Source organism: Chlorocebus sabaeus, chromosome 13 (assembly GCF_047675955.1).
Source record: "Chlorocebus sabaeus isolate Y175 chromosome 13, mChlSab1.0.hap1, whole genome shotgun sequence".
Classification (NCBI taxonomy): Eukaryota; Metazoa; Chordata; class Mammalia; order Primates; family Cercopithecidae; genus Chlorocebus; species Chlorocebus sabaeus.
This window is the reverse complement of record NC_132916.1, coordinates 25619714-25646474: the sequence shown is the minus strand read 5'-3', so window position 1 is coordinate 25646474 and position 26761 is coordinate 25619714. Positions and strand designations below refer to the sequence as shown.

Here is a 26761-nt window from a genome sequence, read left to right as displayed (position 1 = left end):
AAAATATTAACAGCGTACTCAATAAATTCTGATAAAGGCTTTAAATCCTCTGGCCATGTCATAGTGACCCTGCTACTGGGCTTTCAAATAAATGAGACAAAATGGAAAATTACATGAGTTTGAGGACTCATTTTGCTTTGGATTTTATACATGTCACTTTGCAGATGCTGTTCAAATTGCTATTTTTCATTCAATTGATGTTGAGAGAATTGACCCTTCTTTTAGGAGAGTTTAGGAGAAAAGGAACAAATAGAGTAATTGATAAAAGGGGTTTGCAGAAAGAGCAAAGTGGTCTCCTCTCCCACCTTCCTTCCCCTGCCCAACTCTCCCCCTCACAGAAAGCCCCAACCATCCCCACCAGACTCCCTTGGGAAGATCAGGTGGACAGATGCCTTTTGTGACCAAGCAATGCGGAAAAAGGAAAATGAAGAAACAAAAGACAATCGTTTGCAACATTTAGAGTCTTTGACATCTGTAGAGTAATATTCTGGTGCATGGAAAGGAAACCCAAATCTAACGTTTTACAAATGTCAATAGAAAAATTATCTTCACCCCACCCCTCAATACGTAATCTAGTACCAGTCCATAAAAGGGCTGTTAAACTCTGCACTGAGCACTTAATAAAAATGGACACTTTCATCCACTGCTGGAAAGCAACAAAAGAACTCCTGTATGTCTGTGGAGAGTCTAGGATTACGTTTAAATGGATAATAGAAAGACAAACACTTGGTAAAATACTGTCTGTTACTCCCAGAATCACTATACTAATACCCAAGTCAACCAGCACAGAAAAGCCTTAACACACTACGCAATTCAGCTGCAATTCATCACTGCTGCTATAATTACAGGTGCCTGCCTGCCTGCCTTCTCTCAGATCTGTGGATAAAAGCCTAGGGCTGAATGTGTATCTCAGCTGCACAGAAGCTGACGCTAGTAGTCAACAAACACACAGAACTCTGCATTTGAGAAACAGGTTGTTGTAGAATATAGAGCTAACCTATTGTTCAACAGTTCTTCCACATCCAGATTTTCAGGATAACAAAAAAGAAAGGGAAGTTTTTGGATGTTTTCTACATGCAAGGACTTTATTTCTCAAATAAGACAAGTGAGATTCAAATGTTGAGTAACTTGCCTAAGGTTACACACTTTGTAAGTGGTGGAATTTCTCCTAGAATCCCAATCTTTCTGACCACATTTTCCATGCCTTTTCTAGATCAGATCCTACTATTGCTTCTGGCAATAGTAGGTTATTAGTAACTGGTTGAGTTCTCATAACTTACAAAAGCCTCTCAAAGGCTAACATATGGCAATATTTAAGTAATTCTACGCCCACATCCTTTTAGGGGGAGGTGGAGTGATTAAGATTTAGGATTCCACTATGATTATATCTGTGTGCAGGCAAAGCAGAAAATGCAGAACTTAAAGGCAGCCTAAATGTGCTAAGAACACGTCTGACTAGAGGGGGCATGTTTAGGAAGGCACAGAGCAGCAATACCTAGAGTCTCTAGAATCTCTGTCTTGTTAAAATGGGACTGAAAACATTTGTGCTGAGGTTGTATAGACTCCATTAGAAGATGGGAATGAAGCCCACAAGCAACATGGAACTTCACCTTCTTACATACATGTAAGTCACTGATATGGTTTGGTTGTGTCCCCAACCAAATCTCATCTTGAATTGTAGCTCCCATAATCCCCACATGTTGTGGGAGAGACCTGGTGGGAGGTGATTGAATCATGGTGGCATGTTTTTCCCATGCAGTTCTCATGAGAGTGAATAAGTCTCATGAGATCTGATGATTTCATAAAGGGCAGTTCCCCTGCACATGTCCTCTTGTCTGCTGCCAGTAGCTTTGCTCCTCCTTCAACTTCCGCCATGATTGTGAGGCCTCTCTAGCCATGTGGAACTGTGAGTCAGTTAAACCTCTTCCTTCTATAACTTACCCAGTCTTGGGTATGTCTTTATTAGCAGCATGAGAACAGACTAACACAGTCACCTTTAGGCATGTTTGCTGCACTAACATTAAAACTACTTCCTTTTTTTCTGAGCAGGCCAAGATGTAACTCCTTCCAATGATGTAGCCTTCTCCCAGATATAGAGCCCAAAAGATAATCACTTCCAATTTCCTGCTCCATAGATGACAACGTTAGTCTGTTTCAAAGGCAATAGCCACACATTTTTATATCATTTTACTAGAGACTTACAGATGTTTATGGTGTCCAATTTTAAAAAATATGATCTATAATTAAAAGAACCAATAAATCCACTATCTTAAAAATACCTCTTAAAGAAAAAACTCAATAAGCTCACCTACCAACAAACCCTGAGGAATTATCCATTTCAAAATGTTAATTGTTATGTGGAAGTGGCTTTTGAAGTTCAATTTGATTTCCTGAAAGCCCCAAACAACTTCATTTCCCTACAGAAAATAATTAAGCATCAGAGATGACAATGTGATTAGCAAGTAAGACACCTGGAATTTGCTTAACAAATCAAAAAGCAAAGAGAAGTCTGCTTTTAAAACTGCTGCTGCTCCTCCCCTGCCCCAGCCTCATCAGTACTGACAGTGAAGAGCCATCCCAGGAAGCAAGCAGGGAGAGGCAGGCCACACTCCTCAGCCTCAGACCAGCACACATTCAGGAATTAAAAGCTCCTTCTTCCCTCCTCTAACACGGATCACGCTTAGCCTACAATTGTAGAGAACTGCAGATATTCTTATGTTATCCTGTAAGTTCCCATTTAAATGTCTGTTTCCTGTCTCCACAGATCACAAGGCTCCCAGCTGACAAACTGGCCCTTTGTGTTCCTAAAGGCCACCTCACTGGCCTAAAACACTTCACAGGACTTCTGCAGGGGTCCAACCACCCTTGAAGAGACAGGATAAGACCTGGAAGCATCAGATCTATATTAGCTGAAACAATTACAGAAATCAAGTACTTTCTGGGGTAAAATTAATTAAATGATTGATTGATTGATTGACTGGTTATGCTAGCACTTATTAGGGACTTAGGTGCCAGGCACTTTATTAAGTACTTTGTGCATTTTATCTATTTTAATTCCAAGGAGTACCTTTAAAGGGTAGATAATATCATCATTCCCATTTTATAGGTAAGGAAACTAAAATTTAGGAAGATTCATCAGTATATTCCAATCATATTGCTCAAAAGCCGGAGAGCCAGTTTCAAATTCAGGTATATATGACTATATGACTCTAAAACCCAAGCAATAGAGGTATTGGTAAATAAATTATAAGCACCACTGTAATAGAAAGTCAGACACTGTTAAAAATTAACACTGTTAAAAAAATACTTGATGACAGAAAAATGTCCACAATAAAGGGTTAAATGGAAAAACTAACAAAACATGTACAGTAAGATCAAGGATAGATATAAAATGTTATGGTGAGATAATGGGTGATAATTTATTTACAATTTTCTATATATTTTCTATTTTCTACAATAAACATGTATTACTTTTTAAATCACCCAAAATATTTGTTTTAATTTTTAACAAGTAATTAATAGAAACAAAATGATAACAGTGATTATAGCTGCATGGTGTAATTATGGGAGGTTTTATTTTCACTTTCACACTTCATATTTTCCAAATAAGCTACAATGCATTACTTTATAACAATGCATGCACACACCACACACCACACACACACACACACACACACACAAGTTTAAAACTCTACAGAGCTTTTTTCTGAAATGTTTGGTCAGATGCTTGTGGCAGAGACTAGCAGTGGTCCTTCAATGTGCATATCCCATGTCTTCTACAGGAATTGACCGAGATGTTTCAGCTGGTCACATTTCCCATAAAAGGAACTCAATTCCCAGCCTTCTCTGCACCAGGGAATAGCTATGTGAATAAGTTCCTGCCAATGGGATGTGAGATAAAATGATGTGTGCAACATCTAAAACGTGTCCATCCTGCTGCTGGGAGGGTATCTGCGATCTCTACAGCATCCTTTTAGATGATGCAAAACGACATTCCTTAAAGATGCAGAATAAAGAGCTGGAAACAGCATAGACCCCAGAAACTTACAGATCCAGCATACCATCCCTGAAATACCCAAATCTGCAGAGAGACATGAGAAGTGAACAACTACCTTTTGTTTTTGCTTTGGGGACTTCCGGGGGAGATCTGTGATATGTCACCGAATCTACATCCTGACACATATACAGTAACTAAACACTTAAAATAATTTAGACTAGCTTTAAAAATAATTTCATATATATAATACATATAAAAAATACAGAAGAAATAAATTAATGGCATCTCTATGATTTGATACTAGAGGTCTAGTTGAGGGTTTCTGGTGCTGGGGGCAGTGGAGAAAAGGAGCACAAACACATGGTCATTCTAATCTGATAGCAAGAATAAAACTTCTGAGTGAGGTCCTCAGTGGATTCAAGTCTTAGGAAAAGATGCAAACAACAGGTTTAGAAATCCTTTATTGTAAGAACAGCTAGGTGCCTCCCTTCATGTTAGAATGTTTACATATTATCGTGTGCACTTGTCACACTGTTTTGTATTTATGTGGCTACCCATGTCTATAGAATATGATATCCTTGATGCAGAGACAAGTTCTTTTTATTTTCAAATTATTGGTGTCCTATGGCTCAGTCAAGTGTCTGGCACATGGGTAAGCAGTTAAACATTTGTTAAATAAATGATTGAAAGAATAAATAATTGAACAATTAGCAAACTGCTATGACTGGTTGCTTGTATAAATAAAGACTTGAAAATATAATAGTTGTGTATATATTATAGTATAAACTCTAAAAGTTAGACAATAATCCTCTTTAAATATAAATACATATTGATAAATTATATCAAATTAATTGTGGATTTCCTTAAGGTTACTAAGATACTCCTCCAATTATAAAAAGAAATGGAATTGAAACGCTGAAACAGAACCTATAGAGTGAAACTGAAACATATACATCTTGATGCCATTCAGAAAAAAAATCAAGATCTCATTAGGATCCCCCATGTAATGTATTTCTAAAAATAATCAACAATGTTTTAGATACATTTTTATATTTACTGAAAGTTTTAATTATATCTTGCTTTCCAATTACTTTGTTATGCAAATAATTAAAGAACCAGACAAGACACCAATGCTGAATAAATATTTGGTGAACTGAAAGTCAATTTAAATTGAAAATGGAAATGAAATTGAAAGAGTTAATAGGAAACTTTCAGCATCTTCCTTCACAGTCAACACATAAAGCATTTGTTTATTTTCTGGTAAATAAATTTAATTTCATCTGTCTTCCTTGAAGAATAACACCCCCAACACACAAAGAGAAGGTGGGGGAGAGAGAAATTATACTAAATAGGGGTTTAAATAGGGGTTTGTTATTAATATATAGCTATTTTTTTGTATTCACGTGTAGTCATCTTATAATATACATAGCACAGAGAAACAATAAACAAATTTAAAGGTTAAAATTATCTCCACAGTTTACTTACAAACTATAGTACGTTGAAATAGGTAAAATTCTATCTTAGTTTTGTATTTTAAATGCTGATATAGTCTGGCTACCTGCTAGGAATTAAAACATGTATGAAATTCAAAGAATCTTGAGAAATCCCTTTCCATTAACATTTACTTGTGGCTCTCAGGTTTAGTAAAGTCAGACTCTCACCTAAAGACAATAAATGAATGCCCTTTATTAATTATTATTCTCTGTTGTGAATATTTTTTCACTCTCTCTCTATATATATACAAATTTATCCTGTACAAACAGAAAGGTCAAAGGTATAGTAATCCTAGAACCATAATTAGATGAATATATATGAATGTAAGCTACTGTGAAATTTACACCATGTAGAAGGATTTTTCATAGTTTGTCTTCCAGAGAACTGCACACCACTGGATGCATTTTCTTGAAATTACATATTTACATGCTCTCAATTGCTAAATCACCTATGAATCATTTATTATTAAAAGAACTGAAAATATTTAGACACATATTGCTGAACATAGCTGAGTCCAAAAAGAAAGCTTCTGAGAAATAATGAAGTTAACCTGAGTTTTTTCTTCAATATTTATCTTAAAATTTCCATTAGCATGTGATTAACATGATTGTAACACTTTGGAATCTCTATCCAATTTGTAATCATGCTACTTTTAAATTATACTATGAGTAAAGTGTCTCCTATACACAAGGCTGTATCTAGATGGCAAGTTTAATTATAGGTATATATTTAATAAATGTATGTGTTTCACTGAGGACACAATCAGTATGGAAAACACTTACATATCAATAATTTAGACAGATAAAAAACATTTTTATTTCAATACTAAAGCAGCATATGCAATTATTAACAATATCCAACTAAAACAAATATATAAGAATATTCTGGTTTAATTCCAAATGTAGTGTCTACATTTTATGTCTCAGCACCATGACATAGCAAAGGTCCAGAGAGTATAATCAGAGCATTAAGGATGGGAATGAGGGTGCCATAGTATTGTCCAAGAGATATCCATGTTTTTAAATAAATACCACCTAGGCTGGACATTATTTTCAGCCTAGATTCTGGGCCATTAGGATGTATTCATGGCAACTGAAAAGTTGGAATCCTCTCAACTAGAGCAAATATTTGCTGGAATTCTTTTTCTAAGTCTGGGAAAACAAAGTTTTAAAATAATCTATTAAGGGCTCCTTTAGTGGGAGATTGAGAGAGGAAAGTCTCAATCATACATCATCTTAGACATTATTTATAAAACAACACCTGTTTAAGATCCCTTTAGGCTATGGGGTTGGTCATGTGGGTATGAATATTCTAAATGATTAGGTTTTAAAGAATTAGCCATTGAGTGGTGTTCTGAGAGTCCAACACTGTGTGTTCTGTGAAGAATTATAAAATATCTAAGTCCCAACTGTTATCTACAACATTTACTCATTGTTTTTCATCATCTAGTCATGATTATCAACTGCCAATTCAGAAAGCTGACGCTGCTGCTCATTATAAATAGAAGAATCATAAACTTGAAGGTCACAAACTTCTTAGGATTATCTAGCTCAGTGTGTGAGATCTTTGTTTCATTTTGTTTAAGTACAGTTACTTAGGTGTTTTGTAAAATAAATGAAGGGACTAAGAACCACTACATAGAACTATGCAGTTATGCACTTGCAATATGCTAACTAAATCTAGTAACATATTAAACTACAGAATTTCTAGGTTTGCGGCCAGACATTTAAATTACGTAAAGCCCCTTCCCTCTGATATAAAGTTTGAGAACCACTGATCAGATCAAATTATCTTGTCAATGTTTGAATTTATTCTGCAGAATGCCTATCTAAAACATATCGTTGCAGGAGGCAAAACTTGAATTAGATTTTGAAAGATAGTTGATGTATGGAAGAGCAAAAGAAAGAGAAATAAATTTAAACGAACAAGCTGAGGATGAATAATTGGAACATCACCCCTAATCTCCAGGAAGCCTTCGTGAGCAATCAACCCAGAATCCTTAGGGAAAGATGAAAGAATGGGACACTGGTCTTCACCCATTGGAGGCAAAAATTCAAAAATATTCTTCATATATTCCAACATCCGCTCTGCATCATGGGAAGGCTATTTCCAGAAACACAAAAACTAGACTTAAGCTTAGGCTACGAGATTGTTTTTCAAACTGTGCTTAGTCTAGTTCCCCTTCAGATAAACAGGAAAATCTTGAGACTGCCTCTCCTGCACCTTACCCTTGACAGTGGCAAATTACTGATTGAAAACTAAGTATCTTCAATAGCCAGGCAATTTTTCCAACAAGCTTTACATTTTTTTAAGTTTGACTTTAGGTTCAGGGGTACATGTACAGGTTTGTAATAAAGGTAAATTGCACGTCACCAGGATTTTTGTGTACAGAGTATTTATACTTTGAAGTTTATAATTTTTAAATTTTCCAAATATAAAATTGTATTTAAGTTCAACACACCTTTTCAAATGATCCTGTGGATTCTCTGGTGTGGTACCAGTGGTTGAGGGTATGTAGGTTGTTCTCTCTTATCTCTCCCTAGACACTTCTAGGCTGATCCCCTAACACTGGACTAGATTTTTTTATATATATATACTTTAAGTTCTAGGGTACATGTGCACAACGTGCAGGATTGTTACATATGTATACTTGTGCCATGTTAGTGTGTTGCACCCATCAACTCATCAGCACCCATCAACTCGTCATTTACATCAGGTATAACTCCCAATGCCATCCATCCCTCCCCCCACCCCCATCCCCATAATAGGCCCCGGTGTGTGATGTTCCCCTTCCAGAGTCCAAGTGATCTCATTGTTCAATTCCCACCTATGAGTGAGAACATGCGGTGTTTGGTTTTCTTTTCTTGAGATAGTTTGCTGAGAATGATGGTTTCCAGCTGCATCCATGTCCCTACAAAGGACACAAACTCGTCCTTTTTTATGGCTGCATGGTATTCCATGGTGTATATGTGCCACATTTTCTTAATCCAGTCTGTCACTGATGGACATTTGGGTTGATTCCAAGTCTTTGCTATTGTGAAGAGTGCCACAATAAACATACGTGTGCATGTGTCTTTATAGCAGTATGATTTATAATCCTTTGGGTATATACCCAGTAATGGGATGGCTGGGTCATTTATTTCTAGTTCTAGATCCTTGAGGAATCGCCATACTGTTTTCCACAATGGTTGAACCAGTTTACAATCCCACCAACAGTGTAAAAGCCATAAGTAGAAAGCTGAAACTGGATTCTTTCCTTACTCCTTATACGAAAATTAATTCAAGATGGATTAGAGACTTAAATGTTAGACCTAAAACCATAAAAACCCTAGAAGAAAACCTAGGTAATACCATTCAGGATATAGGCATGGGCAAGGACTTCATGTCTAAAACACCAAAAGCAATGGCAACAAAAGCCAAAATTGATAAATGGGATCTAATTAAACTAAAGAGCTTCTGCAGAGCAAAAGAAACTACCATCAGAGTGAACAGGCAACCTACAGAATGAGAGAAAATTTTTGCAATCTACTCATCTGATAAAGGGCTAATATCCAGAACCTACAAAGAACTCAATCAAATTTATGAGGAAAAAAACAAACAACCCTATCAAAAAGTGGGCAAAGGATATGGACAGACATTTCTCAAAAGAAGACATGCATACAGCCAACAGGCACATGAAAAAATGCTCATCATCACTGGCCATCAGAGAAATGTAAATCAAAACCACAATGAGATACCATCTCACACCAGTTAGAATGGCAATCATTAAAAAGTCAGGAAACAACAAGTGCTGGAGAGGATGTGGAGAAATAGGAACACTTTTACACTGTTGGGCTAGATTTTTTTTAAAAGTCGGTTTAGAGGACACTTATGGAGGAATGCTGAGGTTAGTGGTCTAGGGGTGTTATCAAAATCTGTTCTACCTTAAAAAGTAAGCACCAGAAAAATTGCCTAAGCAGGCAATATAACAACTGGAAAGTCCCATATATCCATCTCAAACAACTGTAGCAAATCCAAGCGTTTATGAAACTTTCCTGAATCAACACAAATGGATCAAAGACAGTTATTTCTATGTTTGCAAACCCTGAAATAACTAAAAGCTCATCATAGGCAGATGCATAAAGAATGATGTATACATAAAAGTCAAGCACAACTATTCAGAAAATGCTTGTGTAGGTAAACTAGAAGAATACACTTGTGAAAAAGCGAAAAAAAAATTAAACCACAAAACTTGGCATGATTTATTTGTTCATTATTGGTTTTCAGTTTTGGTTTGTTTCTTCTGCATATTGTATATATTTGAGAATACCAATTAAAGTCACGATGTTTAAAGAAGAAAAAGACACTACGGACTTGCTCTTCTATCAAGCAACCAAATCAGAAGTTTGTTCTATTAATTAACAAATCCTTACCAACCTATTTGTAATAGTTAAGTACCTTTCAAGGAAGATCATTAATGAATAATTTAGAAAAGCAGATTTTCTTAAATATACGCAGTTTAAGAAGTTAAATATTCAAGAGTGATAATAAATATTACTGTATTCCACACATATACAGTAAATAAACAATTATATTTTCAACTCCAAAAGGCCTTTTCTTCTAATAAACTCAGAGCTCCACACATTTTCCTATTAAATTCAACATTATCCATTATCCTTGGAAGTTAAATAGGTAGAAAATAATACTCATTCTTCAGAAAGGAAAGTCAAGGGCCAGTAAGATTTACTTATTTTTTCTAACTTAGGAATATTAGATGACAAAATCAAGAGTAAAATTAATGATCCAAACAACTAAATTCAGGGTCTAAGGTCCTGAGTTTGTGTAGAATTAGAAAATATTACTAAAAATAAATCTTCTAAAATTGCCTTATGTTTTAATTCAATTTATTTTAAATTTTGATTTAAAATAGTCAATATACATATTATGTATATACATTCATGAGTTGCTCAACAACAGGAATACAGTCTTAGAAATGCATCATTAGGTGATTTAATCATTGTGTGAACATCACAGAGTGTACTTACCTTATAAGTACACCCAGAGTGTACTTATACCAAACCTAAATGGTATAGCCTACTATATACCTAGGCTATATGTTATAGCCAATTGCTCCTAGGCTGCAAACCTGTATAGTATGTTACTCTACTGGATATGACAGGCAATCAGAACACAATGGTAAGTATTTGTATATCTAAACATTTCTAAACAGAAAATATACAGCAAAAATATGGTATTATAATCTTATGGGATCACTGTTGCACATGCAGTCCATCACTGACTACAACACTATTAGGCAGAAATGAATGCAATGATATCTATACTTATTAACTACATACACACACACACACACACACAATGTTTCAGGTAATAGAGATGTCTTAGAACTAAACATAAAACACTGAGAATTCCTTGAGGGCAATTTACTGTATCCCTCAAAGAAGTATACAGTACTTGTAAATTGTTCTCTAATGCATTTTCCTTGAGATTAACTGGTAACTTTTCCTTGCTTAATCATTTGATCTGGCCATGTCTTAAGAAGACATTCCTTTATTTCCTTTCAGAATTTTGCTTAGGAATTATCTGGGTGATGTTTAATTTTATATGTCAACTTGATGAGGCCTTGGGGTGCCCAGCCATTTGGTCAAACAATTTGGGTGTGTCTGTGAGGGTGTGCTGGTATGAAATCATCATCTGAATCAGTAAACCAGTAGATGGAGCAAAGCAGATTGCGCTCTGTAATGTGGGTGGGTTTCATCCACTCAGTTGAATGCCTGAATAGAGTGGAAAGACTGACCCTCCTAAGAAAAAAAGGGAATTCCTCCTGCCTCACTGCCTTCAAGCCTGGGTTTTATTTTTCCTTTTTTCTTCATGCCTTTGGGTTCCAAATGAAACACTGAATCTTCCTGGACCTCAAGTCTGCTGGTCTTCAGGCTAGAATTATACCACTGGGTCTCTAGCTTTCCAACTGCAGATCTTAGGACTTGTTAGCATCCACAATACCATAATAGTGTAAGCCAATTACTTATAATAAATATCCACACCTTCCTCTTCTCTCTCTCTCTCTTACTTCCTCCATGCTGCGTGTGTATATGTGTGTTTTCTATTTTTCTGGAGAACTTTGACTAATATAATCTTTGATCTGAGCTCAAGACCTTAAAGGTTTCAGCGATCAAGGACAAAGATGTGCCTTTTGCTTTCTTTTCAGTAAGAGAAAGAAGATCCACTTATTCTTCATAAAATGCAAGCAACAGACTGCAAAATCATTTGACTGCTTATTGCAGACCAAGTCAAGCCCATCCTCTATTTTCAATTGCTTTCCAGTGGCTACACATAGGAGTCTAAACCCTGTAACCTAAATATTAAAGCTCTGAAAAATCAAGGCCTTATCTATGCCCCTACAGTGCTAGCCCATTATCTGTCCTAACACTCATTTTCTTAATTTATTTCTAAATTCCTTTTCTTGTGCTGAGTATTCCACCAATGATACATTTCCCCCTTCTTTCTATCACACAATGTTTTCAGGCACCAGCCAGAATCCCATCTCTTCTGGAAAAACTTAAGCCCATAATAATCTCCTTTAAACAACTATTGTATATATTTTCTGTATCATATAATTGATACTTTAATATGTACATATCTTTTCTCTTTAATTGGATTACACAATCCTTAATAGCAGAAGCTAAGTCTTAGAATTCTGTTTTCCAAATGCCTGCCACATAATATATGCTCACTTTAATATTGTTGAATGAATGGATGCAGCAAAAACTTTGACACTGAGAAAAGGAACAAGTAAGCAGGTATGCAAGAGGCTGATAGGGCTACACATTAAGGAAAAAAAAAAAAGAGAAAAGAGCAATAACCTATGAGATTAGGTACTAGGAAAGAAAAGGCAAATAAAACAAAGTAGACACACTTCTAGGGGAGCTGCCAGAATTATTTCTAAAATGGATTCAAAGCACAGGGAGTCAGAGGCTACACCCAAAAAAAACCAAAAAAAAACCAAAAAAACAAAAAAAAAAAACCAGCAAAATTCAGTTTAAAAAAATCACTAGACTGGCAGCCAGGATAATCATGTTTTGGTACAAAATCTGACATTAATTGCAATTTAGAACAAGCTATTTAACTGTCCTTGGCAATTCACCTCTAAACTTAGGACTCTAAATGTGGTGACCTTTGAATTCCCCTTTAGTTTAGATAATCCAGGATTCTATAGTTGTCATTCATTTTGAGAGCTCCCATTTCATTTCTTCTGGGGAAGGAAGGACCTAAATGCACTAAAACCTATGATGAATTGAATGCAGGAAGCTTCAGAAAGTAAAGGGAGAGGTAAGAAAGGAAGAATTAAATGACAACATAAAATAGACCGAATAGCTATGAATATATTGAAATTTCAGAAGCAGAACACTTCTTTAATATTTGTTTTGTTTCTTTGATCATGTTAGCTGAGCAATATTATCATTGTGCTAGGTCAAGGACTGAGACTGAGACTGAGCTGGAGACAGAAATGAGAGCTAGAGGCAACATCTTCCAAATTCTTGCTTTAGTTCAATAATAGAAAAGCAGTTAATTGATTGAAAAGGAGGTAAAAAGCACTAAAAATCATTTTGATTGGAGAAAGTGTCAATGTAAGAATATAATTTATATCTTATTTAAAATAAACACTTATACTAAAAGATTTGGATTATTACAAGCAAAATACCAATTTACAAAGCATTGGGATGTCTGGCAGTAAATTTTAAAAAGACTGTGTATCAAATGTCATTTAACTTCTCTCTTTTCTCAGCCTCCCTTCCACACCTGTGCTAATCACTCAGCACTCCCTTAGGCACCCAGTATTTTTTTTCGTATCTGAGCATCTCTGTCACAGACAATATCGATCGATCCTAATAAACTCATCCTAACTCTACAGTCTTGAGACTATGTGTTTCCTCTTCCAGAATATACTTGTCTTAAAATAAGGCCATGGAATAGGGCAATACTTAACCAAAAAGAAAGACTGATAGAAGTACACGTATCAGTAGAAAAAATAACTAAAAGACATAACTTCCCCACCCATTCAGATCTTCACAAATGGCCCTGCTCTCTAGTGACCTAACTTTCTACTAAATCCAGAAAATAATATTGTTTTTAGTTAAGAAAATAAAGAGTTTAAATTAACCTATAAGCAGAAACCTAAAAACCAAATGCTATATTTGAATGCTGCTATCTTTGAAGAGGATTATCAAAACCCAAAAGCAAAAGTAAAATTAAAAATTAAAAAAAAAAATCCTGCAGAAAAGTTTTTTCTGAGTCTCTTTTAACCTCCCCACTCCCTTTACCACAAATTAGTTTTATCAGTTAGGTAACTGTCACTTTGAAAAATACAAAAATATAACATAGTTGGCTTTAAGAGTGTGAGGCAAGAGACAAATAAACTTTACTTATTTGGTGATCAAAGAGATGTGAGGGAAGCAGGTGTGCCTTAGAGGAACTGTGGAATGTGAATGGGCCAGAGGGTAAAAATGGGACCACATCCCCCCTCACCTGCTATATGTTTCTGGTGTTTACAAATCTGAAGTTTAACAACTTTTTTCAAAATTGCATACATAAAATTTGGGAGATTTTTATACAAAAATTGGTTTCACATTTTTCTAGAAATATCAAAGGAACTGACAACTCTGAGTAGGCAATGCCACATGGCAAGAAACAGGTGGAGTGAATAATCTCATATGTGACTGAGACTTGACTTTCACCTTGGGACTGATTGTACTTCAATGTTCCCAATGTTAAGCAGTGACCTACCCTTTCTTCAGGGGCAGAAGGGATTGGAATGCATTGAAGTATAATAATCTGAATATAGAAGTTTCAGTAAGAAAAAAGGTCAAGATTTTAAAAACAACCTAAAATAGATCAAATATCTATTACTCTATTGAAACTGCAAGAAGAGAACATTCCTTTATTGTCTCTGTGGTTTCTCTACTACTGCCTAGCTTTCTTTATAAGAAAAAAATACCAATAACCAAATTTTAAAGAAAAGTCAAATTTTCTTTCAGTTTTAGAACACAGAGAATTTATCATCAACACTTACCCTTCAACACACTGTATATGCTCAAACAATTTTAAATGCCTTTTGTTTTTCAAATGAGAAAGATCTATAATTCCATTTATTAAATCAGCTCTTAAAAATGTTTTATTATTGAAACTTGGTCCTAAACCTAGGTTCACAGTATATGATAAAGATTTAAAGAAAGCTTATTTAACCTACATTAAATCTTGATAATGCATTAATGAGTCTTTTAAAGGGATAATTTTAATTCCCCAATCTTCAACCATAAAGACTATACAGTGCGAATCTGCCTTGCCCTTTCAATTAAACTTGTTAAGGGTGTTCTATTTAGTCAGCACCCTGAATGGGCCATTAAAATTCTTGTTCTGTAAGAGTTGTGTTCAGTGCTCTGTTGTTTTAAATTCCATTAAATCCAAATGGTCTTTATCGCCCCATGACCACTGTGACTTCAATCAGCCAATTTAATTACCTTACAAAATTGTCAGCAGAAGCAGCAAAGAAAAACAGGAAGCCCTATGACGTTATCAGATTGAAATCTTCCTCTTTGGTGTTTAATCTAGACTAGTCAATAATGATGGTGTGCACCTACTTCCTTCGCTTTCAGGGGTTTCTGACCTTACTTTTCATGCTAAGATTTAGAGTAGAAGATTCATTTGAAGCACTTCTAACACTTTGATAACTGGACTACAAATTGAAAGCCCTTTGAAGATAAATCTTCACTACCCAAATGAAAAACAATCAACACTTAAATTTCAATATATCATAACATGCTACTGAGGAAAATCAAGGATCTCCTGCAAGCCCTAAGTATTACGCATGCAGTAGATTAATAATTTAAGTATGTTACATTTTAAAGACAGTAAACTACTTTCTACTCTGATGTGCAAAAATGTGCATTGAAAATTTCCAGCCAATAAATGTAACTGGGGCTACCATAACAAAGTCAAATCTTAAGAAATGAAGGACAAAGTGAAGTAATTTATCTCACTGACCGTTAAATTTCTACCACAAAAGAGCAAGGCATTTTCTTTATCAGAAATTATGATAACTAAGTGGTATGAAAGATTATGTCATTGTTATCATAGACAACACTTTATGTAATGGTGAGCAAACTTGAAAAGGTTCTGATAATCAATGATACACCATCTTTTGATCTATGGTATTTTCCTTCTTCGTGTGAGAGGAGTTCACATTAACTTTCTTGTGCTGAGTAAATGTTGAAAGAGTGTCATTTGAGAATTCAAGGAATGAACACACTGTAATGATCACTTGCATTAAACCTAAAAGCAAAGCTAGTCTGAAGAAATGTCTACTGACATATAAACCCTGCTCGCTTCTGAAAGACAATCTCACAAAGCCAGAAAATGTGTTGAGTTTCATGTATCTGGGTAGAGAAAGCGTACAATTTCTAGAAGACAAAAAGATCATTTTTCAAAGTCATTTTTCTGAAATGATTGTGCCTCTGTTGATGGATCACATCAAGTAATTCTTTGAAGCTTTAAGAGTAAGTGAGAACTTATGAGAAAAACTGATTTTTTAAAAGTGTGGTCGTTGTGTTGGCGATTCTTGGAATGATTTCTCTCCCTTGCATTCCACAGCTCAGCTAAGCAGGTGTTCGGACTTTATCTGTTGCAGATAGTAGCCGCTACTACTCCCCCATCCCCGCCTCCCAAGAGTCAATTTTCCTGCTTCCAGATCTAAGGCCACTCCTCCCTCCCGCCCACCTCACCTCTCAAAGGAGGAAAAATCTCTTTCAAAGAATTTGTAGAGTGGCTGCTTGTAAGCTCAGTCAATTCACTCTCACTTTTCGATGTTGCAGTACATCTGCTACTAATTATTGTATCTATGAGCAAATGGTATGCCCCGCAAAATAACGGGATTTCCATAGGAACCCTTTCTGTTCTCTCTCACGTCGTAGATTTTATCCAACAACGTATAGGCGGTCCCTTAAACTGGCTATATTCACCTTCTGCGCGTACGCAAGGAGGTGACTGTGTGCTGTCCCACAAACAGGTGGTTAGTGCGCAATGCCAAAGAGACCCCATTGCGTCTGGGAGGGAAGACTTCTGCTGGGAAACCTTTAAGACAGCAGTTCCACCGGCTTGTTTAAGAGAAAAGTTAGGTCGAAACATCAGAAGGGAAGATATGGCCTACCACATACTCAGCAATTCGGAAAGAAAACCTTGGAGATGGTGCCCAGGACTCTAAGCTTGGGTTGATGTCTTTGCTACTGGAGCTGTAAACTCCAGTTCAGATGAAGATTTTGAATGACAACCTGACCTCGAAGATCGGAAACAAGTGATGGCTTGGGGAATGATTTCTTAAAGAAGATGTTTAAACATGCGAGGGCTCCCGAACGGTGAACCCGAGGGCAGCCCAGCAAAGCACACAGCCGGAGCAGGCTTCTGAGCTTCCTCGCACTTCCGTACGTGCAGGGGTCAGTGCATCCCGGGAAGAGAAGGAGCGACTAAAGTAACAAAAGAAAGGTTCAAGTACCTCCGCTGCCGCAGTTCGGCTTAGAGGCCGAATTAGTCACACCCCCGCGGACGGAAGAGTCCCGCCTTCACCCTATCCAGGGGCGGGCAAGGCCGGGACGCAGCTGCGGAGAAACAAAGATGCCTCATTTACATACGCTGGGACGCACTGGATGCCCTGTGCCCGCTGGGCCAGCGCTCTGGAGACGTCTGCCTGGGAGAGTCGCAGGCTCTGCGCCCAGAAAAACCGGCCAGAGAACATCTGGCTCGACCTAGGGCAGGAGAACTGACTCTAAAATGCACCTCGCCCGCCGGGTGGGCACTCAGGAAAACCCTAGTTGTCCCAGCACAGGATCAAAGGCGGGGTAACAACCAAGACTCACTGCCAGGGGCTTGCCCGCCTGCCTGGAGGTGACCCTTGGCTGACCCTCAGGTCGCTGCCATAGGGCCTCGGGGCAGCACCCTAGGGTCGGTGCTCCGGAATACCTTTTCTCAGAGATGTTTGCTGAGCGGCTGCAGGGGAGCAGGCCAGCCTGTGCAGTCAAGCGGGAGTCGGCTGGGGCTAGAGATTAAGGGGAAAACAGGACAGAGGCGCTCCTGGGTGTAACTGTAAAGTTTTCTTGAGCACTAGAGAGATGTCACTGTGGCAAAGTCTGAGGCTTGCATCTGGGGTGCGCATGTATCTTGGTGCGCGCGCGCGTGTGTTTATGTTTGAGTGTGTGTAAGAGAATGTGTGTGTGTATGTGTGTTTTATTGTGTGTGCCACACAGAGAGGGAGAGGGAAGCGCGGGGAAGAGGGTTGCGCACGCTGAAGATTGGCGGGGGAGGCTAGGGACGTGGCAAGGGTTCAGCACTCTAAGCGGGGGCTGCCCCTCGCCTCACAGGAGGTGACAGGAAGACTCTGGATCGAATCACAGTCCTAGTGGGAGCAAGAGGAAGGGTAACACAGAGCCTCCACTAGCCGGGAAGGGGGGCTGGGATGGCCGCCTGGGCGGGCTCCGCCGTTGCCATAGCGCCGCGGCGGAGGCGCCTGGCGGCTGTCGGCGCTTAGCCACGCCAAGGGTGGGGGATGGAAGGGGCACTGGAAGCTGCCTCCCCAGCAGAGGCTGCGGGTCTCTCCAGCACTGGGGCAGCTCCATGTGCAACTCCAAGCTCTTCCCTTCCAAGGCACGGGGCCAGAGATGAGGCATTGGCTCGACTTTTGAGCCAAAGTTGAAAATAACCATTCTCAAGAGTGGCTTATACGTGCTCAACCAACCATCCAATCCACTCAGAAACATGTTTACCCCAGAAGAAAATAAAACTCCCACCACTGCATCAAAATAGCCTCAACAGGGAAATGTTTCAGTAACAATGTACACAGCCCTTCTTCCCCACAACTCAGGTCAGAAATCGGAAGAAATGCATCTCCACGTGGAAGATGTTTGAAGTTAATAGAGAAAACAGCAGGTTATCTAGAAGCTGGACTGTTGGTTTAGGGTTATCAAGGGACTAGTGTGGAGATCTTTGCCTACTACCATATTTCTTAAAGACATTTTTAGTAAGCATTGGTCTAAGAAAGCTTGTTTGCGTGTAGGTATGTGTGTGTGCGTGTGTGTGAGAGACAGCTCTTTTGGAAAGCTGCTACGCACTCTGCTACAGTCGCCAAGATTTTTAATATGAAGATATGAAATGATCAGCGAATGTAACAATCTAATGATTCAGCAAATATTGTGCTGCAAGACCAGAGCGGCAATAATTAAATCCTTAGAGTATTGGTGGCAGTTTTCCGGTTCCAAGTCTTCTTTTTTCCATCTAGTCAGCAAACACACTTAGTAACGCACACTTATTCACAAACACACATCAGAATTCCTCAGGATTCCATCTAATAGGGATGAAATACTCCAAATATTGAGCAAACTACCATACTGTAGCATTTATCATATTTGAAGCCTAACTGCTGAAAACACACACACAAAAACACACATGCACATACACCCGTGTGTGTACACACACATTTCCAATGATATAGAGACCTGTTTAATTCTGTCCACAGAAACAGTCATTCCTGTGGATGCTTGTTGCTAAGAGCAACGTGCTTAAGTACCATCTAAAGGCATGAAAAAAGCATGAAAACTACTACAGTAGGGATTCAGCTATAACCCAGTGCCTCTTTTCTCATCAGCAGGCTTTTTGACTGTGGGCATCTGTGTGAATGTGTGGTAGGGTGAGGTTCCCTTTTCCAATGTATGTGAAACATCCCTACCTTGGTTCTACAAAGCCTAGGAGAGATCGTGAATTTTATCACTGGGGGGAAACACACACACACACACACACACACGGGAAAATGGGAAGACAGGAGATGCTGTTGGCATGATGGAAGATGCAGGCAATCACTCTTCAGTTTAAATTTGACCGAGTGACTTAATGTTAATGTGTCTGCATTTATCTCAAAGACATATGCTCAGGATTACACGGTGTCCTGCACTCTTTGGTCTGAATCAACTTAAACTGTCAGAGGAAATGCCTACAATGGGAGCATTTATCCTGTTGACTTTCTCCTTTCTTCCTCTTATCTACTTTAGAGAACTTTTCCTGACTAGTTCTGCTCCTACTAAAACTCCTTTGGCCATCCAGAGCACCGGAGCGTCGCCCATGCTTCATTTATCCAAGCAATCACTCTGACCCTCTGACCAGGGTTTCCATTGGAATCCCACGTTTAGATTTTCCTCCAAGCTCCAAAGAAAACCTGATTCTTAGAAAAGCAATGCATTTCCATTAAAAAAAAAAAAAAAAAAAGTAACCACCTAGAGTCTTTCGTCTTGCCGGAGTGAAATAAAGATGCAGACTTAGTCACCCCTCCTTAAACAACTACTCTTCCCCACCGCCCCCAGATACTATCTTTCATTAATTAGTCCATAACGTCCAGAAAGCTGTGAGAAGGGGACTCAGCAAGTTAAAAGCAAAAACAAACAAAAAGCTGTTCTAATTTTGACGCTATTTCTTTCCAGCTAAGTAGCAGCCTCCCTGTGTTAAGTAGAACCTCGAATCTTACAACATTTTTTAAAGCTCTGCATCCCAGTAAGGGGACCAGGGACTGGGAAAGCGGTGAAAACAATCGAAAAGGCTCTCTGGCAAAAATAAATCAAAAGGATTAGTACCTTTCATTTGCACGTGAGAACTGCCCTGGTCACTGGCAGAAGCGGACAGGCGCAACTAGCCAAAGAATTACCAGGTGTTAACTCACCAGCCTCGCAAGCTGAGAGGCGTGCAGCCCCGGCGCGCACTTTCGCGCGGACAGCGCACCCCTGCAAGCTCGCTGGGCTCCGGGGGAGACAGGCGCGAGTGGCGGCTGACCGTGCCTCCAGCGTCATCATCATCTCCTTGGCAAGCTACTGTGGGGAAGTAATGCAGAGACCACTACCAGACACTGGCCCTCCCTTCACCCTCCCTCGGCTAAAAATAAAAATAAAGAAGAGAATAAATGAAAGCACAAGGAGTTCTTTAAAAGCCCCAGGAGACGACAGAACAGTGAGCAGATCAGAATCCACGGAGCCCACCGCCAGGCAGAGCGAACCCGCCTGTTTACATCCGGCTGCCTCGGAGCGGATACCAGGCAACCGAGAGAGATGGGGAATCTTACCAAATCTTAATACATGTGTAGTTCCTTGAGAATATCCAATCCACAGTAAACAGAGCAGGAGTTTAACGGTGCGCCTGAAGACTGGATTACTTAGAATGGGGAAAATAATCTTCATGGTGTTTCTGTGCCCACACGCACGGCACCCACTTCCCCGATCTAGCGTTCGGCTCCCGGGTTCGGGCAGAAATAAGGATGCGTCGAGTGGTGACCGCAGACACGATCACGGCATGGTCACAGAGAGAGGAAGGAGTCTCCGCTTCCCAAACCCATTAGCAATCGCTGCATGTTCTCCACTCACTGCGCCAAGGAACAACCTTCCACTGCAAGGAATGGTGGGACATCCATGTTAGTCGGAGAGCATCCGGGAGAAATCCAGCACGCACACCCACAATGTCCGGCCGCGCGAGCCTGTGGAAGCAGAGGAGGAGGGAAATCAATAGGAAATCCAGCCTTGGTAACGGACGAGATGTCGATAGCGAGCCACAGCCCGGCACAAAAGGCGCTTTGCTCGCAAGGGTTTTGCCAGGCCCTATTCTACTGCACTGCTGCACAGCTTCTGACGTGAAGCCAAGATTAAGTGAGAAAGATTGAGATAGCTGCTCTCCTCTTAAGGCTCCCGGCCAGTGAGCTCCCCAATATCTATTATGCAACCGATCTGACAGCCCGCCTTGAGTTGCAAGAAAGAAGTCGATTTATTTATGTAGAGGACATTGCTTTTATTTTCAGTAAGTCTTTGCTGAGAGAATGACTGGTGTATGTAAGCGGGCTTCTTATAATCAATTGATGAATTTCAGTAAATTACTAGCTAAATCAAAGTCAGTTTTTCTGGCAACTGTAAAAAAGGAAGTGATCTAAGACGGAGGGATTTACTGCAAATCTAACTTGTGGTTAGGTTGAAAGAGTCTTATTTATACTTTTTTTTTTTATTTTGGCCAGGAATGAATATAGATTGGAATGCAATTGGAGAGGTAAACCCACTCTTTAAAAACTTGACTGGGGTATTCCTTGATTGCTACTCAGAAGTAGAAATTTCTTCAGTGAACTTTTATGGGAAAAATATCAAATTAAAATGGAGAAATTACATTTTCCACCCATTTTTTAAGCTCAAAGAAAATAATTGTGTGAATATAAAAACAATGATGTTTGAATTAGTGCAGCAAACTCTAAAGCCTTCAATAATTTACTCCCAAATTTCTTTGCATTTTGGTTTTTTGAACATTCTTTTTACTAAAGAGGCAGAATATGAGATCATAGCTTGAGCGACATTGAGTGTTATAGATTCCTCTAAAACTGTCTTATCATTTGCTAGTTTTCTGGTGGAAATATTTAGAGTCACCAGGTAGTAACTCTCTTGGCTTTCATTAGGAGTTTATTCAAGAAATAAAGTACAGAAATAGAATTTCTTTCAACATAAAAATACATTTTTATTATTAAAATAGGTAATATGTTGTCTGCTTATTAAACATGCAATGCTGATATTTTACACTAAGTGAAACTAACATGTATAATAAATATATCATTGTCAACATTTTTAAATGATTAAACATCACAAAAGGCAAACTGTTAGACCTATATCTTATAATTAATCTATTTTTCATAACCAACTAACAGGGCATAGGTTAAATTTTACAAAAAAAAATACTATTTGAAGGCTAATTTTTAAATAAGGAGTGATATGAGTGATATGAATATTTGACTGGTTATTTTTCCTCCAAACAGCAAAAAACACTATAATGTTTTCATTTCATTAAAGTGATTTTTTAATTTAAATTTTCTTAAGATATTATAAGGTGCTGATTTAAAGAAAAATCTACATTTTGCAAAGGCATTAAGTGGCATTGATTTTTTTTTAAGATAGAGGCAATAACAGCAGTGTCAAAAATAAGTATCATGACTGGCTAGTTCTGCAGTCTAGCAGGCAATTCAATCAAATAATTCGACTATTTGAGCACCTTAAAAGGAACACCTAGTGCTAAAACCAAGGATATCTAGCGACTCCTTCAGTCCATGTTTAAAATCTCTCTTATAAAACACATACACAGCCCAACATGTTCTGTCTTGTATTTGCTGTCTCATTTATTCCATTCTGTTTGTTCATTTTCTTTTTGATCCTAGCAGAGATAATAATGACTGCCAGGGGAAAAAAATAATTCTTTACATTTTTATCTGCCAATAAAACTGATATCTACTGCCTGAAAATAGCATTTTTTATTGTGACTAATCAAAATACTGAAATTTCGCAGTGTAGCTGGCATTTATTGGAACCTGAGAAAACAAAATGTACCATATCTCTTTGTTCATGTATTCCGTTAATATAATGACATTTTGCATTATGGTCGCAACTTTTCCACTTGAAACTGGCATTCTAAACTATTTATTTTGGGGGGTTTATTTGGATGTCTAGTTGGAAAAGTGAAAGATCAAACTTCTATATTCGTGAAGTTATTACACAATAAATTAAACAGTTAAAAGACTGTATTTTTTTTAACTATTAATTGATCCCCAAATAACCAATTTTGCACATATGGTAAATTAGATTCATTTACATCCATTAACTCAGTTGAAAGGCTTTAACATAACAGATAGCAATTCCACCTGTCCAATTGAACTTCTACAAGACTGGAGACGACCTTTCTTCAGTACCACGGACAGCGCTCCTGGCATTATTTATTCTGGAGTAGTACATTGAAAGTAGTACAATAAATGACTAACATGATATTTGAGTGACAATGTGCAAATTTCTACTACACAGAGTAAAGGAATTGGAATTATTGCATTGTTCACATTATCAAGAGGACTATTTTATCAACTGTGTTGTATTTTTCAGTGCAACTAACTGGGATTGCTTGATAAGCCCAAGATGTAGTCATCTTTTTTTGTAATAAGGCATATTATTTAAAAAAACACTTATATTAATTGTGAGTTTCCTCATGAACACTGAACTACTTGTTTGTCAGTACCAAAAAATTGCCAGAAAGACCACAATTCAGAATGCCAAATAACATGCTGTCAACATTCAGTGGCTAAAGACATTTTTTAAATGTACAATTAGTTATCACTTTCAATTCTCCACCTCCAGATTTCCATCTGTTACTAGGGTAATTAGATTAATTCTTGTTCTTTCTCATTAAACTCACTCACTTCCTAGGGGGAAAATGCTAAATTTACCTGCCTATACTACAGTAAAATGATTTGGTGGCATAGTTGATGCCTTAATGTGTGGCAATTTTCAAGTTATTACAATTTCTCCCCAATACTGATACCACACATTATAGTTCTGAGGTTATATAAAGGATGAATAAATTCCTTATACAGTATTTCACTGACTAGATTTAACCCTTTTAAAAATTGTGTCAGTTCTGTAATTTGCTCCTTCCTTAAAGGAAAAAGAAAACCACGGCTATTGGATATCAGGCAATTATATATACTAAGTAATAGTAAGATTTATATATTTTATCTATGGTCTCATTTTTTCCCTCATTTTAACCATATGGCACTCTTTATTTCTAGGAGCCAAAGCTCTGTAGGTTCCAAGGTCAAAGCAGAGATAACAAACTGCAAATACACACATACATGCACACACACAGAGAAGCTGTGTTTAGAAGTATACTTCAAAAAAAAAATCATAGAAGACTAACACAAATATCAAACCTATGATAAATTGACAAAGAAGAAAATGCATATCATGTCAATGTAAAGCTTCTTCCAACAACAATAACAATGAAAACCTCTAGCTTCATCTTTCACTATATTTTTATAGTTGCGTATACTAATGACCTCTTATTCTTGGGCACTATTACTTGAGAAGCAATTTTAGTTTCCTATTCTCCCAGTGAAAATGAATCTTATTCTAGTTAGCTGCCACCTGCTGGGGTATGAGGAAATGTGTAATAATCTTTATAGCACAACATTTAAAAAGACAATGCCTATACCTTTTGCTGGAAACAGTAAATACATATCCCAAAACAACCTGAATTTCAAAGATGTTTCAAAGGTTCTTACACGCCACAGTTATATTTAAATTTTTCACATGGAATTCTTACTAAGGATTCCACTTGACTTGTCACAGAAGTCCTGCTGTTACGTGACATTTGAGAAACCTCATCTTATAGTAACACTTAACCTATTATTCCATCAAAGTGGCCTGTTGCACTGCAACTTAGCTAAAATAAACAGCGTGTTTATATATGGCAATAAAGATCTCAGAAAATAAAGTCAGGACGGAGTCAAGCTTCAGCTGAAATCACACTGTTGCATACTTGCAACTCACTCTTCTTAACTATGCATGCTTTAGTATCCCTTATGATTCTGAACACATTATCTGTTCCACCAACATTCTGTTGCACTGATGATTAATGACATTTAGAGTTTTGATTAATTTTTAGATACTAAAATAATTGTCTTAATTAAGAAATTGAAGTGGAATAAATTTACATATCCCAGAACTTTTTTTTTTTTTAAATTTCAGCCTGTGTGATCTTCAATGGGTTTAAATAGGAGAAAACAAACAGATAAGACTTCCAAACATTGCTCAATTCTCTATCACATTCCTCTTGTGCATTTCAATTTTTTGTTGTTTGTTTGACTCAAAAGTTTTTAAGGCCACTGGAAGTTGATAGGCTGTCTTGGTGATTACAGGAATAGACTCGATAAAGTTAGAAAGTAATGAACTAAGACAAATCAAGATTGAAACACAATTGCATTTCCTCCAGCAACTAAACTGACTAATTAAGACTCAAATGAACCAATCATCTCTCGTGAAATGAAAATAATCATCAATCCATAAGATAATTTCTGATGACAGAATACTTACAGTATGAAGATGAATAAATGATAGAAGATAATCTGTGCATTACCAAAAGACTAGTAGTAGTAAGTTTTCTAATATTCCCCTTTGCTTAAATTGGAAATCATTATCTAAGGAGCCTCAGCTCGGTCGTGTTGTTTGGTAAAGAAACTCTGTCTCCTTAAAGGTAAAAATATCAGAGGATGTGGTTCGTTAAAAGTTCTTGAGGTTTATGATCCACCCTGGTAACACTGCCCCCTCCTTACCCTAATGGGAGGCCCTCCAAGTTTTTTTCAGAAGCTCTTAATACGGGTACCGGTAAAAATAAATGTACTTCCTCAGCGCAGAACTACGGAGTAGGGTTAATGGAAGGATGGGTGGACAGAAGGAGTGATGGGGAGTTCGTCAGACCCGCAGGCAGACACACAGTTTCTTGCCATCTGTCTCATTCTCTTCGCCTCGCGTGAGTCCCCGTAGCCGAGGCCACTTCCTGACACGTCCACTTATTAAATCATTTTATGTGGAGAACATAGGCGACTGCAGCCAACAGAGCCACTTGCATGCTTGACGGGAATCGGCTGAGACAAGCCCGACAAAGACACTCGCAGTGAATCGGTCCAGCGGATGCCCCGAGCACACTGAGGTCCGCAGCGCTGCTGTTTGCCTTCTTCCTTCTCTCCAGGTGGAAAATGCCCTTCGCCCACCCGCAGTCCCTCCCGTCCTCTTGAAAACAAACACCTTGTGAAGGAGCCCGGAGTGCAGCCCACCGCCGGGTAGTCCTTACCTGGCGCTAGGGGTGAGGTGGGCGGGGAGGGGGTGGGGTGGTCCTCGGGGAGGAGCAGCCGGAGGAGGTCGGGCGGAAAGTCCCCGGCTCCCAGACCGACCAGCGCAGCCGCCGGCGCCGAGCGCGAGTGACGGCAAAGGCGAAGACGGTGACCGAGGAGCAGCGGCGGCGGCGGCGGCGGCAGAGGCAGAGACAGACACGCCTCCTGGCGGGGGTTCCTCGCCTCTTGGTTTAAAGGCGCCGCGCTCCTTTCCCCGCGGCCCCTGCACGCCCCTGGCCACAGCGGCTACTCCGGGATACCTCCCACTCCTGGACCACAGGAGCTAGAGCGAGAGAATTCCTGGTGTCCCTAGACTTGGATGTTACGAAGCCTCCGTCTGAACTTCGCTCCCTTAGCGCACACCCGCCTCTTGGGATGGGAAGACTAAGGCCGAGTAACTCTGTCAGGGAGTGAGTGCTGCAAAGCGCCGAGGAATTTGCCTAGCCTTGGGTGGTAACACATATAAGGAGCCCAAACACATTTGCTTCTAGGTGATGGCTTTTATACCTCTCCGACAC

General features: G+C 38.6%; 1 protein-coding gene across 9 annotated transcripts in view; it reads right to left on the bottom strand.

The window, feature by feature from the left end:
* GRIK2 (glutamate ionotropic receptor kainate type subunit 2) overlaps positions 1–26334 on the bottom strand; it is a 703634-nt gene extending 677300 nt beyond the window's left edge. For 2 of the 9 annotated variants that reach the window (XR_012095020.1, XM_008007487.3), the window contains exon 1: positions 20634–23419. Coding sequence is in view for 8 of the 9 variants with exons in the window: in XM_008007487.3 (XP_008005678.1) it covers positions 20634–20748 (115 nt within the window). In the remaining variant the exon portion in view is untranslated. Of the gene's footprint in view, positions 1–20633; positions 23430–25685; positions 26144–26203 lie in introns of those variants that run through there. The other 7 variants (XM_073022373.1, XM_073022374.1, XM_038000566.2 and 4 more) reach the window with 6 other exon arrangements.
* Positions 26335–26761: the final 427 nt, after the last annotated feature.